The following is a 14792-nucleotide window of genomic DNA, read 5'->3' as shown; positions in this document are numbered from 1 at the left end:
TATCGGAGTGGAAATTTCCCTCAATTCGTTGCGGTCATAAGTACATATATAAAGATGCCATAAAATGGTTAGTTTCTCAGTCACCTTCCAGACGGTCGATCACTGTTTTAAGCACTGATCCCCGCTTTGTATACAGGCACTGATACCAAGGTGAGAGAAATGTGCTTATTGCTTTGCTTGAAATAATCTTCGGTTCCAAAGTGAAAACAAACTATTGTTATTTCACTTGATCTAATTGCACTTGATCTAATTGCACAACATCGGGCCGCTAATTTCTGTGACAATTGGTGAGGCACGGATCGAGTGGGTAAAACATACTCGTCTTCTGGGCATCACTTTCGACAACAGGCTTTCCTGGGTTCACCATCTCATAAATTTAAAAAGGAACTTTGTTAATAAGCTGAATCTCTTGAAAAAGAGTTCGTTTTTGAGCCGAAACGCCCTATTGGACTTGTACTTTAAAATAATATTGCCATCCGTTTTATATGGGCTGGTCGTTTGGGGCGGCTGTCCAAATACAGATCTTCTACAATCTTTGGAATTACTTCACCGAAGAGCAGCCAGAATAATATACAACTTACCTCACGATACACCTACTGAAGAAGTATACCGTCACTCGAATTGGAACACTTTAATCTTTTATTACAAATTTCGATTAATTAAATTATTTAATAGCGTGTTTACAGGTGAAGCACCTGCGGCTCTTTCGTACTTGACTAATAAACCTTGCACTGCATACAACTTTAGGAGGAGTAATAACATAATCGTCCCCTGTTTTAATTCAAAGTTTCTTAAAAACTCTATAAGCTATAGAGGCGCTATCCTTTGGAACGCTGTCTCGACTCATTTCACGGGCCAGAGTACTGATTTTTATCGTAAAGTGAAGAAAGATTTATATTTTAAGGAACTTGATTTTAGCGCACAGTCGGTCCAGACGCTGCCTAGGCACTATCAAGATTTTAAATGCTTTTAAACATTTTATATTTTATGTCTTAATTGCTGTAGTCTATTTATTTAGATGTTAACATGTGAACTTTTGAATATCTCTTAGCCTTGAAATGAATTAATATTCTCTTTTTTTCTTTTACTATAGTAGTTGTGATGTGTAAGTAAAGTTATCCCTGTTTTAATATAGCTTCATATTGTAATTATTTTCACACGACCCCACAAGCTCTGAGCTTTAAACCCTATCGTGTTTAAATAAAGGATATGATGATGATTTTTTCTTCAAGATATAAAAGCATTTATTTGATAAAGCTTGAGATTTGTAACTAAAGGATACTGCTAAAATGATTGGAAAGAATTTTTTAAAAAGACACAACACTTTTTAGTTTGCAAGACATCTTTCGATATTCCTACGTCATCTTCATTTGCATTTACTAGTGCAGTTTGAGCTTGAATTTGTTCTGAACAACGTTTAAAGATTGCGTTATGAAAATGCTTCAGAATAACGAATAAAACTACGGTTACAAATTACAAAGAAAATAAGAAAAGTGTTACGAAATGGTGTTTTTGACTTTGAAATTGATACACAGCGACTCTCTAGAACCTTTTTTGACAGTGTGCTTTGCACCACTGCAAACAAAAGATATCGAGGCACGTGACAACTTCCTGCAAAGGGCCCATTTCTCGCCGGAAATAAACGCAACAAAATCGAAACTCTATTATGTGTCGCATGGCGTCCCACAAGGCTCCCTTCTGGGCCCACGTCCTCTTGCCATTGATGTAAATTATTTTGCTGGCAATGTTTGTAACGAAGAACTCCCACCTCTTTGCTGACGACACCACCGTTTTCGTGAATGGGGATAATGTCAATTTTTTTTCCAGCTAAATGCTCCTCTCTTTGATATTTGCTCGTGATGTGAATATAACCGGCTCACCATACACACGAAGAAATGTGAAGCAATGATTATTTCTAGAAGAATTTATGGGCCCTTTTCGACAACTGCTCGGCTGCGGAAACCTTGTCGTAAATATGTCTAAAGCCGGTAAAATCTCTCGGTTTGCTTATGGATAACAATCTCTGCGGTGAATGGCATTGAAAAGGTATCCAAATATTTCTCAGCTCTTAGTACGCCAAGAAACTAGATTATAGGTATTTGCTGATTGAACAGTTGGAAAATGTGTAATTTAAAATGATTGTGCGAAACATCATCTACTGTCTGTTCGTTTGGGGCAGCTGTTCGCTCTCTCTATTTGAAGAAATTACAAACTTGACAATAACGCTGCTTGGTTGATACACAAAATTCCAAAGAAGTATATGGATCACCAAGTTCTAGATCTAGTAAACTGGCATAATGAATGAGGTGCCAGTAATCGGATCCCTGTTTATAAGCAAAGGATGGGCGCAAAGTCATTAGATCTAAGCAAACTTGTCAAGCTCCGATATGACTTATTATTTTGTTGGCAATGTTTGTAAGGAAGAACTCCCACCTCTTTGCTGACGACACCACTGCTTTGGTGATTGGCAATACTGTCGATTTATTTGTTTAGCTAAATGGTCTTCTCTCCGATATTTGCTCGTGATGCTAATATCACCGGCTCGGTATACACACGAAGAAATGTGAACCAATGATTATTTCTAGAAAGAAATTTATGGACCCTTTTCGAGAAGTGCGCCGCGGAAACCTGGTGGTAAATTGCTAGGTTTGGCTATAGATAACAATCTCTGTTGTGAATGGCATTGAAAAGCTGTCCAAACATTCTTTCTAAGCTCTTAGTATATTAAGAAAGATTAAATATTTGCTAATTGAACAGTTGGAAATAAAATGTTTAATTTGAAATGATTGGTAAATGTTGTGGAGCCGTTGCCACATCGCACGTACACCTGTATCGGAGTGGATTTTTCCGTCAATTCGTTGTGGTCATAAGTACATATAAAGATGCCATAAAATGGTCAGTTTCTCAGTCACCTCCCAGACGGTCGATCACTGTTTTGAGCACTGATCTCCGCTTTGTATACCGGCACTGATACCAAGGTGAGAGCAATGTGCTTATTGCTTTGCTTGAAATTATCTTCGGTTCCAAAGTGAAAACAAACTATTGTTATTTCAATAGGAAAAGCAGTAAGTTAACTCTGTTTAAAATATATTAAGTGCTACACGGCCAACGTTTGTATAAACGTAACCTTTCCTTGTACTTGTACATGTTTATTGCCGTGACTTTAACATCTTCAGTTCCCACGGCCTACTCCCGTCTGACCTTGTAGCTCAGTCGGTAGAGCGGGGGAGATATAACTCGAAGGTCGTGGGTTCAATTCCCACCCTGGTCAGAGTTTTTCTCTGTCCTTGTGTGGGCCCATTTCCATCAGTAGCGCTCACATGGTTCATATGGGATAGAAAATCTAGCACTACAAATTACACACTATTCAGTTCACTCTGTTTAAAATATAGTGCTACACGGCCAACGATTGTATAAACGTGACCTTTCCTTGTATTGTTATTTCACTTGATCTAATAGCACGACTACGGGCCGCTAATTTCTGTGACAATTGGTGAGGCACGGATCGAGTGGGTAAATCACCGAGGTGAGACCATTTGGCATCTGGGTTGCTGCCAGTGGTTGTTGGTTGCGCAGTTTCTCCTGGAGGCTGTCAACGAAGTTCTGAGCCTTAACAGGGTCGGAAGTACCACAGGCATTGATGCAGGGGCGACCCGTGGTCTTTCCGTGGTGGATCTTTCTGGGCTTCAGCCTGACCTTGCTTGCAACGAGCGAGTGGTCCGTGTCAGAGTCAGCGCTGTAATAGCTTCTTGTGTGGAGGACACCGCTGAGGTCCGCTCTCCTATAGCAAGTGATGACGAGGTCTAGCTGGTACCAGTGGCGGGACTGAGGGTGTCTCCAAGACTTTTTGTGCAGCTCCTTACACTTAAAGTAGCTGTTGGTGATGCAGAGGCCGTGGTGACAGCAGAGTTCGAGCAACCTCTGTCCGTTCTTATTCATCCTGCCGAAGCGGAAGTGGCCGAGGCAGGTAGGCCATGCTTGCCAGTCGGTCCCAACGCGAGCATTGAAATCGCCTAGCAAATATATGCCCTCGGAACTTGGGATTCCGGATAGTGTTTCCTGCAAAGCCTCGTAGAATTGATCCTTGGCTTCTGGGGTGGAGGTCAGAGTCGGGGCGTAGGCGGATATGATGTTCACAAACCTCGCCGACGTTTTCATGCGAAGGGCAAGAATTCTCAGTGACCCTCCGGAGGGGGTTTCTGTGGTGGCAATCAGTGACTTCCTCACGGCAAAACCTACGCCGTACTGCCTCGGCTCGTCCTGAGAAAGGCCTTGCCAGAAGAAGGTGTAGTCTCTTTCCATAAGTGACCCACTGTCGGCCAGCCAGGTTTCCTGGATACAGGCAACGTCGATGCTGAGTCGTGCCAGCTCCTTGTTCATGATGGGGGTCTTGCGGGGGTCGTCCATTAGCTGAAGGTCAGCAGAAAGACCAGGGCAGATGGTGCGAATGTTCCAGCTTGCGATTCGAAGAGCTGGAGTCTTCGTAGCTTTAGTAGGGTCCCCTAATCTCTACGCACCCAGTAGAGCAGGCAAGCAATAACAAGGCGGCACCTTACTGGCTGGGGGCTGCCCAGCTTGAGGCGGGCGGTAGCCACCCAATGAAGCTGCGAGGGCTTCTCCCACCGTCGGACGAGACCCCTGGCGCTCCTTCTTACGCCAATCAGTCGGAGCTTAGAACCGGTAAACTGTCTTGTCCCGAGTGGTGCCGGAGTCTTGCGACACCGCTGGTGTGCCCTCTCCAGTTTGCGCTAAGGCCTGGGCGGGAAGATAAGGGGACGCTGGGCTGCCCATACGACAGCGTCCCCCTCCCGGTGTAACTGGCTGGGTCCAAGGGAAAGGAAGAACCAATACAACTTGGGGCTAGTTCCACTGCAGAAGCTGTCGAAGGAAGTGCTGAGCACCTGCCATTCGCCTTAGAGGCTCCACTCCGGATTTGTCCTCAAGGTTTACTTCTGAAGCCTTCCTGAGATCAGGTATAGCCGGAAGACAGCGGAGGTTTGGAATTAGGGTTTACCTTCCCCTAGATGGCTGCCTTCACAGGCTCAGAGCCCCATCTACCCTGGGCAACTGGTTTTAAGGCGCCAGTGGCTTCGTCTTCGCCCCTTCTCCTGTCGGTGGTGCCAGTTCCGCCACGCGGAGGCCAGAAGTTGGACTTGGCTGACAGAGGCTCTTAGTGTCGCACGCCATTGGGAGCATTTCGAGAGGTTGTGAGAGCCCAGCCTCACAACCCACTCCCCGGCTATAACAGCCTTACGGAACCAAAATATAACTTACCGCTATCGTAAGTATTATTTCATCTTGTTCACGTTGTGCGATACAGGCGAACTATCTTGCAACTTTACCGTATGGGTATGAACAGCTTTAAAGTAAAGATACAAAATGAATGGCTCACATTGTTGTCTGTTTACGTTGTCCTCAAAACCTAAAATTTGGTGATATCGCATTGTTTAGGGGCACCCAACGATAATCTTCGGTGAAATATGTGTTCGGAACAAAGTGCTCTAATAATTTCGGTTCTACGTTGCCAACAGCTATAGATTTCTTTACTAAAACATCAGCTAAAAGTTTTGCAACCAAGGAAAAGTAGTCCCGTATGTTTGGGGAAGTGATATTTTTTGGAATTTTTGACACTTAAAAAGGTCACCTATCAGTTTCGGATCAGCAAATGGTTCGGTTGAAGTTCTTGGAAGGTAATGTTCAGCTAGAAATTTCTGAAATGAAGATATCATTCCCTAAAATTTTCAGACCCTTTCATTTTCAGCTAAGATATCCGATTGGAACAGATCAAAATTTTTTAGGTTATAAAAACATCTCTCAGTTAGACAGTCTTTATACATTACAAGGAGCCTAGAAATGTGTCAAAGGCTTTTGGTTTAACTTGCTCGTTGGGTGTTCGTGATTCAGTTGTTTTTCTGTGTGCGGCAAAGAAATGCATTGAAATGCGTGACGCACCTGCAGTAGAGATTTTTCCCCTCTCTTTTATCCAATGATATTCTCGCTTTGTGACGTTGTCTACGCCGTAGTCGGCGTGTTTCAGGCTTGAACTCCTTGTTATCGAAAACTGATGGGCCGCATTCCATCGCGTATCATCGGGACTTCCTGGTTATGCAAGTCTGGTAGAACCAGACTTGGTTATGCTGTGAAAGCAAAAATCAGAGTCCACAGGTCACTTATTCCGCTAAAGACTGGTTGAGGGCCAGTCATGCATGCTGCCACTGATAGAAACATCCATCCATACAAATATAGCCCTTATTTTACTGTCAGATGAGAATAGAACTTTAAAACCACTTAATGGGAACACTGAAGAAATCAAATTGAAAACTAATATCATACGTCGACTCCTTGTGAAGTATTGCTTGTGAAGTTTCTTCCCAGGATGCAACACCTCAATTATCACAGCCCTTTTTACGGCAGGGCTGAGTACGTATGGAACTACGAGTGACACAGCACTATCAGAAGCACTAAGACCCATGAATTTCGTAGGAAACAGTTGGTACATTTTATTTAAAATCTGCTAAGTGCTCCGAAAGCGAACAATCAGATTCGCAGAAATAAGGACGGTTTCCCCGAACGGTCAGTAAAAATAGCAGGAACGCAACCTTTTTTTCACCGATTGTCATTGAGGCATTCACCGCTACGTGATCAGTATACGCAGGATGAGCAAGCTTCCTTATTTTACGTGAGACCTCTTTGTAAGTCGGATAGATGCAGCATGAGTGGAATATCTGCATGGGACAGTACAACTAAATTAATCATTTTCCGCAATCCCTTGCCTCACTGGACCGTGGACAGTAAAATATTTGATATTGTCGATAGAAATATATGAACTTGGAAAGGTTTATTTTGCCTAAACTTTTGAAAATGCTTTAATCAGGAAAAATCTATTTCGGATCTACTTTCAACACACTAATTTTACACATGCGATTTAAAACTAGTTTCGTCTAGCTTCATACTTAATGTAGTAACGCACGAAGAATAAACTCCTGATATCTAAACAGTTCTCAGGTAGGTTATGTCGTAACGATAGCCCTCGGAATACGGAAACTCACTGATTCCACTCATTCTTGGATTTGAAGTATCCTTGCCATCCTTAACAACAGAAGGCATTGCATGGTCTCAGTTCAGAAACAAAGCCTTAACTAAAATAGCTGCGGATAACTTTTGGTTTCTAATAATTTCAAGACATTTCGCAGAAGACTAAAGAAAGGAGACCGAGGCAGTGACAGAGCCCCTTCCAGTTTTGCACAGACGTTAATTTGAGCCTCGAAAACGGCAAACAAAAGTTAGGCGTTGTCTTGAAATACTTGACGTCACCAAAGTACCGGCCAAAGGAAAGGTGTCGCCTGCATGTTGCTCAGCAACGCCTTTGCTCGTGGGTTTTGATAATAATGACAGGGAAGCTGAATATTCCAGAATCCGGCTTTCCGCGGTTCGATGTGTTGAACATTTCAAAAATCCGTGTGTTTTTCTTGGTAGCTATGCCGTCGCCTTGAGGAAACGTTGAGAAAGACGTTGAAAAATATGTAGAAAAACAAATATCAGGCACAGAACCAGCTCCGAAACGATTTTCCGCTGGGAGAACATTTGACAGATTGCAAGAGTTCCTTGTCTCAAAGCAGGTCATCCATATTCATATAAATTGTGGGTTAGGTTGTTGATCGAACAATTCATGTGCGCTCACAATTCCTGCTTGAAATAGTCGTCGACTCTCAGCATCATTTCCTCAAAACAACTGAAACATAAATAACCACGAAATTCAGCAGATGGTAAATTCAAGTGTTATTATGATCAAATTTTTACCCCTTGATTTTTTGAGTGTATCACATAGAATTCCATGAAAGAACAAAAACGCCATTTACCGTTTTCAAATATCTTCATTAGTTCCGGAGATATTTAGGTTTGAAAAATGGGTAAAATATGCAAATGAAATGACTAATGACGTCATACACTCAACCCAATATTATATTGAGTATATAAATAAAGCTACCTTGGCCAATTTACAGCGCAGACCATTGAAACTTGGTAGTCTAATAGTTCTACAGGAAACACAGCTATGGCTATAAAAAATTATATTCCCATGGCAACTCACTCTTTTCCAGTCCCCACCCACTTGATTTCAATATGTTAGTGATTTCCAGCTTGAAAAATTTTAAACAAGGCCACGAAGTCGTGCTAACATATTTATATGCTTGCTGGATCATGCATATGAAGTGCTGTTAGCAAATATCAAAATGGAACGCCAAAGGAAGCCAGAAAAGCTTTTAATATGGGGGAGGTCTGGAACCCAGTATGATGTCATGGTAACTGTTGAGTAACTGCAACTGTTGGTAACTGTTAAGCTCATATTGTGGAGAACATTTAGTAGAATCTTACTGCAAAAAATCAAAAATTTCTGATACAAATTGGCTGAGATATCTCTTTTCATCATATTTGAACAAAATTTGGTTGAGTGTATGATGTCATCACTTGGCTAATTTGCATAGTTTAAAAACTCGAATATCTCTGGAACGAAAAGAGATATTTGAAAAAAGTAAACAGCATTTTTTTCTCACGCAGACTACTTGTTTATGTTTTAAAATAGCTTAACTAGGAATGATGCGATTTTCGTCATAGCACCACTTTAACTTTATGCCAGTATCTACATTCCAGGTGGAAGAGGTGGAAATTTCCTCAAGACTCGTGCGAAGAAGGAAAAGTGATCCAGCCTACAATCTTACTCAAGTGACAAGCTAACATGGTAAATTCACCTCGGACATGTAGTCTTTTCCAAGATAAAAACTTTAAGGTTTTCCTTTACAAAGCATGAATTTAAATTACAAAAATAATTTCTTCTCGTCTTTTTCTTTACTAGGAGTTCAAGGCATTTCTTTTTTGCTTCTCTCTCTTCGTTATCGCAGTATCGGGTGCTTCACTTGGAGAAGACCAAAAGAGGGTACGCACAATTCATTTTAGACTACAGACTTAAGAGGAACACTAGGGAAAAAAAGAACGAACAAACTCAGCCCGCAAATGCCACCGAGTCCGTGAGTCTAACCCTGCCGCATTGGTGGGAGACGAGTGCTCTCGCCTCATCCTCAACTCTACCTCCCTCCTAATAATTCTTAGCCTCATAGGTTTCCCTTTCAGGATTCAGTATCGGAGTACGCCATTAAAGTAAACAATGGAAGGCAAGAAATCGACGAAAAGATTACAATCGATACCGAAGATGAAACAGAGACCTTCCACATTAAGGACAATGACACTGGCAACATCGATGTTTTGGTGGATTTCAAGCAGGTTAGTAGCGGAAGTCCGGAAATGGCAGAGGCATCCCCTTTCATTTTTGTTTCCTTTTTCATCTGATCCATTCGACTATTTCCCTTAATTCTATTATTTCTTCTTCCTGAGTAATTAGGGAACTTAAGCAACCTCAACTAAACGTCACCGTGACATTGTGCGATAGTAACTATTTTTTATGCCATCAATTGTCGTTATGCAATATTGGCGACCTAACGTGCGACCGCTTGGTAGGAACGCTGATTATACTGAATAGGAATGGTAAGAGAGGTCTTCGGCTACGGTAACGAAGTATTCACTTAAAAATACAACTTTGCGCTGTGTTAACTGAGTTCTCGCAATTTTTCTGTCGTGTTCGTTGAAAGAGACACAGTCTTTCAAGTCGAAAGACGGTAAGGAGAGAAAAAAAAAATCAGCTGCGTTTTACTCACCGCTTGCGGTTTTATAATTCGTGCAAGAAACAAATAAACACAACCAGTGCAGTTCCTCCCATCTAAAGGTAGCTTTTTCTTCAAAATATTCAAATACACATTTTAGAGAGAAGATAGTAAACGTTTATCCACAAATGATGATGTAGTGGTCTCTGACATTTAAGCGACTTGCTAGAAATGAGCCGCGAAGAGATGGACTTTGATCCTTGTTGATAGTGAAACGGTTTAAACTTCAATTAGACTACACGTCGAATCTCTCATGAATTTATGCCCCGATCAACTTGAAACTTCAACATCCCCTCCACCCGGGAAAAGCCACGGCATTTGAACTTTTGAAGATTGGATCGTTCAAATTCCCGCCCCCTCGGGCCAAAATGGTGTTCAAATGCCCTACCCTATCGTTGGATTTGTCTGTCATACCCCCCTAAAGAACAATCGTCGTCGGCTCTTGCCGTCTTTAATAAAGACCTTTTGAAGACCTTTTTTGTAAGCCAATCGCTCACAAATCTCTTCCTTTAAACTCTTCCATCACGTCCAAATACATGTTTTATAGCTATCAGCGACTTCGGCGCCCGAAAAAACACTTTTGAAACCTGACACTTCCGGTTCAATTTTCCCCACCCTGCGCAGGCAAAGGTCAAAGTCCCCACTCCCCGAGCACAGAAAATAGTCAAATGCCCGGGGTTTGCCCGGATTTGGGGGGGGGGGGGGGGGGTGTTGAAGTTTCGATTTGATTGGCGCATTACGTCTTAAAAAGTTTCTCTTCATTGTAGATACTGTATTGGTATTTTGACTGCTCTTCTTTGCTTTCTTGAGGAAACTGATTCACATTTGTGCGCTGAATCACATTTCTGCGCTGAGGGCTTAAGATATTGGATGCTACACTGGCCACAATATTGTCTGCACCTATCCAAACTTGAAAACATTGCATTAGGCTAATGTGTTCAAGTTTGGATTCAGCAAGACGCCTATAAGGGCGTATCCGTGGGATGCACAAACAGTTAACACAAATTGTCCAGTTACAGTGAACTACAACTACGGGTAAACTTTGGAAATGGCGAGAGATTACCAGGAAGGTAAATCTGTAATTTAACTAGAAGGTTATTTCTTATTATTAATGCTACTAAATTTGCAAAGGCAAACAACGAAGCTGACATGAATTCGAAGTTCCCTTCAACTTCTTTTTTACAGCAAGTTTAATTTAGCGTGTACTCTGAACGTCGGACAGCTTTCCACGACAAAAGTTCACTGAAGTTAACCTTGTCCGGCGGCGTTAGTATCTGGATGGGAGACCATAAACACACGACTTGATGTAAGAAACATAGGAGAGAAAAATTCTATTTTAAAGCTCAAAAATGCGAACTAAGCAAGGTACAAAGTTTGTTAGACTGATTTATACAAAACAAATAAAAAAGTAAATAAATATTGTTATTAAATTCTCAACCTCAGATAACGCAATTCTCGTGCTCTGATTGGTTCACTCAATCTCGGTTATCTTACCTGACAATGCCCCTTTAAGTTGTACAGTATGGCCGAAGTATCGTAGAACTCAAATGAGGAACTAAATTTGTTACTTTCAGTTTGTCGAGCTAGTGCAGAATGGCGAATGAATATTTAGGCGTTACCGTAGCCATTGTCCTTTCTTAAAGTCCCTAATAGTTAGTCAACAAACTGCCCAAAGATAAGTGCAAAGGTTCCTAATATTTCAATCCACATTTACCGGTCGCCTACTTACTTGAAATCAAGTTAAAACGGAGATCACGCAGATTTCAGCACTGCAGTAGATCGAGCAGATTTTGCAAATTGACTATTTTTACGGCGATTTTCTTTTCATCAAATGTAACTACACAAAAATGTTAACCCTCTTCCGTTTCGGTTCTGGGAGGGGAAGGTAAAGATCTCTTGCCGGTGGAAGTGAATGAACCGCTCATGATCAAGGAAATTTGATACACGAAAACTAGGACCTAAATGCAGCATTCTCAATCGCTATACTTTACTCATACATAAATCCGCCGTAAAAATTAGACGTATGGCCAACTAGCCTAGCTACAATCGGCAATCTCAATGATCTGTGTTTTAACATTTCCGCCAAATTTGCCATCTAAGTTTTTACATCTTCGAACTACAGTTACGTCACCGTATCGATACCTGCAAATCCGTATTTGATATTGGTGGCATGTAATCAACGAAGCGTGTTCAGTTCTGTAGTTTCTTTCCCCCCCCCCAAAAAGCTCAAATTTTCTAATTTCGTTTACCATTTAAAAGCCCGGAAAGTAGGATGCAATATTGCCGGCTTACAACTTTGGACTTTGGGCCTAACGTAAAAACAATCAAGTTCGCCAACCATAATAGAAAAATCTGGTGAAACGTTATTCAAACTGATATGTCAAACAAAATTTTAGTTTCTAAAAAACTGTGGTGCTGCGTCGGTGGGAGATTGGAACAAAATTGATTTTATCAAACGAGTTGATAAAGGTCGAATAACTACCGTGAAAGATTTGGAAAGCTGACGTTTCGAGCGTTAGCCCTTCGTCGGAGCGAATAGAGGAATAGGCCCTATTCACGATAGCCGCCATGTTGGTTTTCAAATTGTCATGCAAATTAGCCATGTGTTATGCTGGGGGGGCAAACATTGGAAAAAAGGCAAATAGCGGAAAATCGGCTCGTCGAAATATTGAAATAACATTGCTAAAAGTACATTTTAGAATTTAAAATTAAGTATCTTCTGTAATAATTTTATATCTTTTGATTGCCTTCGACATTTTGACTTTCTACTTCGTTATCTGCTCATTTTTCACTAAAAAACATCGAAGTAACTTGTGTAATCATTCTCTTTTACTACTTAGGTGATAAACATTCAATGAACGTGAAACAAATCATCTGTGTGGCTAAGATGTTCGTTATAACTTCTCGAACTTGTGTTGTGTTTGCCCCCTCAGAAGTGTGTAGCTAGTTTGCATGATAATAGCAAATCCAACATGGCGGCCATCGTGAATAACGTCTATTGTGGTTGTTGTAGGTTTATATGTGTGCGGAGGAGCTTTGCTATTGGTAGAAATAGGATGACGTGAATTTGTGAATAGATTAATGGAATGAGAGGCCTTCATTGATTCCGTGTGGATAGAGTGTGCTTAGTTGAAAAATAAATTTTTGTTCGAGATTTTTACGGCTTTCTGTGTTTCCGTGGTGTAAAAACAGGACAGCACCTCTCAAAAACCAAAACGAAAACACTCTAGTCACAATTCCAGGAAACCTACCACTTTCGGACGCCAAAAAATCTGTTCTTAGCAAAGGCCTTAATTTCCTTCCCATAGCCAAAAAAACCGACGAACTCACAACCAAACAAGATGTCGAAAAATTTCTTCGCCGCGTTCAAATAAAAGCATTTTTCCATGACCAATCCGACACTACAGAAAAAGATGCCTTTGAAACATTAACCACGCGTAAATCGAGATGGACTCCACCTGAGGGTCAATTCGCATCAATAGACTTTTTTATCAAAAAATGCCGCCATGAAATTCGCAAACTAAACTTTAATCGCAAAACCAAATTTTCCAACCTTTCTAAAGAAGAATGGACTGCTCAACGAAATCTCAAAAACCGGAATGACCTCGTCATCAAAGAAGCCGACAAAGGCGGTGCGATAGTCGTTTGCCGCACCGACCTCTACCAACAAGAAGCAATTCGGCAACTTTCGGACACCACTTTTTACATCAAAATCAACAAAGATCTAAGTTCCGTCAATCAAAAAAATCGTCAAAGAAACCATTCATGAACTCAGGACCAAACAAGAACTACCAGTCACTGCCCAAAATCTCATCATCACCACTCCTAGAACGTCATGCATTTATTTCAAACCTAAAATTCACAAACCTAACAACCCAGGCCGTCCAATTGTTTCAGCATGCAGTTGCCCAACTGAACTTATCTCTAGCTATTTAGACAAAATCATGACGCCCATAGTCAAATCAATACCTTCATATATCAAAGACAGCAACCATGCACGTGAAATGTTCCGTACTTTCAATTTCTCTTGCGAAAAAAAAAAATCATTTTCACCATGGATATGGTGACTAAAATACTTTTTAAACCAACGTCCTGTCAAAAGTACAAGGAAGCGTTACGTTTTTGCAAACGTTGGCCGTGTAGCTCTTATGTATGAACAGACTTAACTGATTAGAGTGTAATGTGAAGTGCTGAGTTTCTACCCCATATGCACCACGTGAGCGTTAGCCCTACTAATGGAAATGGGCCCACACAAGGAAATAGAAAAACTCTGACCAGGGTGGGAATTGAACCCACGACCTTCGGGTTAGATCACCGCTGCTCTACCGACTGAGCTACAAGGTCAGCCGGGAGCAGGCCGTGGGAACTGAAGATGTTAATTGCTGTGACTTTAACATCTTCAGTTCCTCGACATTAAACTTTCAATCAATAACAACAGTTTATCAACCAGCGTACACTACAAACCAACGGACTCTCATAACTATTTATTACACTCGTCCGCTCATCCACAACACGTAAAAAATGCCATTGCATTCTCTCAATTTCTTAGACTGTGGCGCCTTAAGTTTGTAGTAACGACTCCGATTTTAACAACAAATGTGAGGAAATGTGCCAGTTTTTCAAAAAACGGGGCTACCCAGACTCCGCTGTCACCGCAGGCAAACATCGTGCCCAAGAAATCGATCGAGATACCGCACTACAATCATCACAGAACGAAGAAACCAACAGATTTCCATTCACCCTGACCTACCATCCACAAAACCTTGCAGTCAAAAATGTGATTCTCAAAACCTTCAAAATTCTCCGCAATGATCCCGAAACTAAACACATCTTTTCTCTACCACCAGTCATTTCATTCAAACGCAACAAAAACATAGGCAACTTTCTAGTTAGGAGCAACTTCCAGTCAGACACAGCCAACCAGGAACTTTCAAATGTACACTCACACGATGAAAAACTTGTCCCTTTATTTCTAACTTGGTTAAGATCTCAGGACCTAATCAATCTGCTAAAATCACTGACCACTTTACATGCATCTCCGCAAGCGTCATCTACTGCATAACCTGCACACTATGCAAA

General features: G+C 41.3%; 2 protein-coding genes across 6 annotated transcripts in view; one reads left to right on the top strand and one right to left on the bottom strand.

Moving 5' to 3' along the window:
• The window catches only part of LOC138015064 (leukocyte cell-derived chemotaxin 1-like), a 33945-nt gene continuing 19153 nt past the window's right edge, over nt 1–14792 (top strand). For 2 of the 5 annotated variants that reach the window (XM_068861973.1, XM_068861968.1), the window contains exons 1-4: nt 1–150; nt 8650–8737; nt 8852–8932; nt 9127–9276. In XM_068861973.1, coding sequence (XP_068718074.1) covers nt 8735–8737; nt 8852–8932; nt 9127–9276 — 234 coding nt within the window. In that variant the 5' untranslated portion in view covers nt 1–150; nt 8650–8734. Of the gene's footprint in view, nt 151–2845; nt 2979–8635; nt 8738–8851; nt 8933–9126; nt 9277–14792 lie in introns of those variants that run through there. The other 3 variants (XM_068861969.1, XM_068861970.1, XM_068861971.1) reach the window with 3 other exon arrangements.
• On the bottom strand, nt 3475–4407 carry LOC138017600 (craniofacial development protein 2-like). Its single transcript, XM_068864642.1, has one exon. It carries the CDS (start codon nt 4405–4407, stop codon nt 3475–3477), a length of 933 nt encoding a protein of 310 aa, XP_068720743.1.

The sequence above is a fragment of the Montipora capricornis genome, chromosome 9 (genome assembly GCF_036669925.1).
Source record: "Montipora capricornis isolate CH-2021 chromosome 9, ASM3666992v2, whole genome shotgun sequence".
NCBI lineage: Eukaryota > Metazoa > Cnidaria > Anthozoa > Scleractinia > Acroporidae > Montipora > Montipora capricornis.
This window is presented reverse-complemented; position numbering and strand designations above follow the sequence as displayed.

What these genes read in the sequence shown, in the direction of transcription:
- LOC138017600 (XM_068864642.1), bottom strand. Translation starts at nt 4,407, where the DNA reads ATGGACGACCCCCGCAAGACCCCCATCATGAACAAGGAGCTGGCACGA.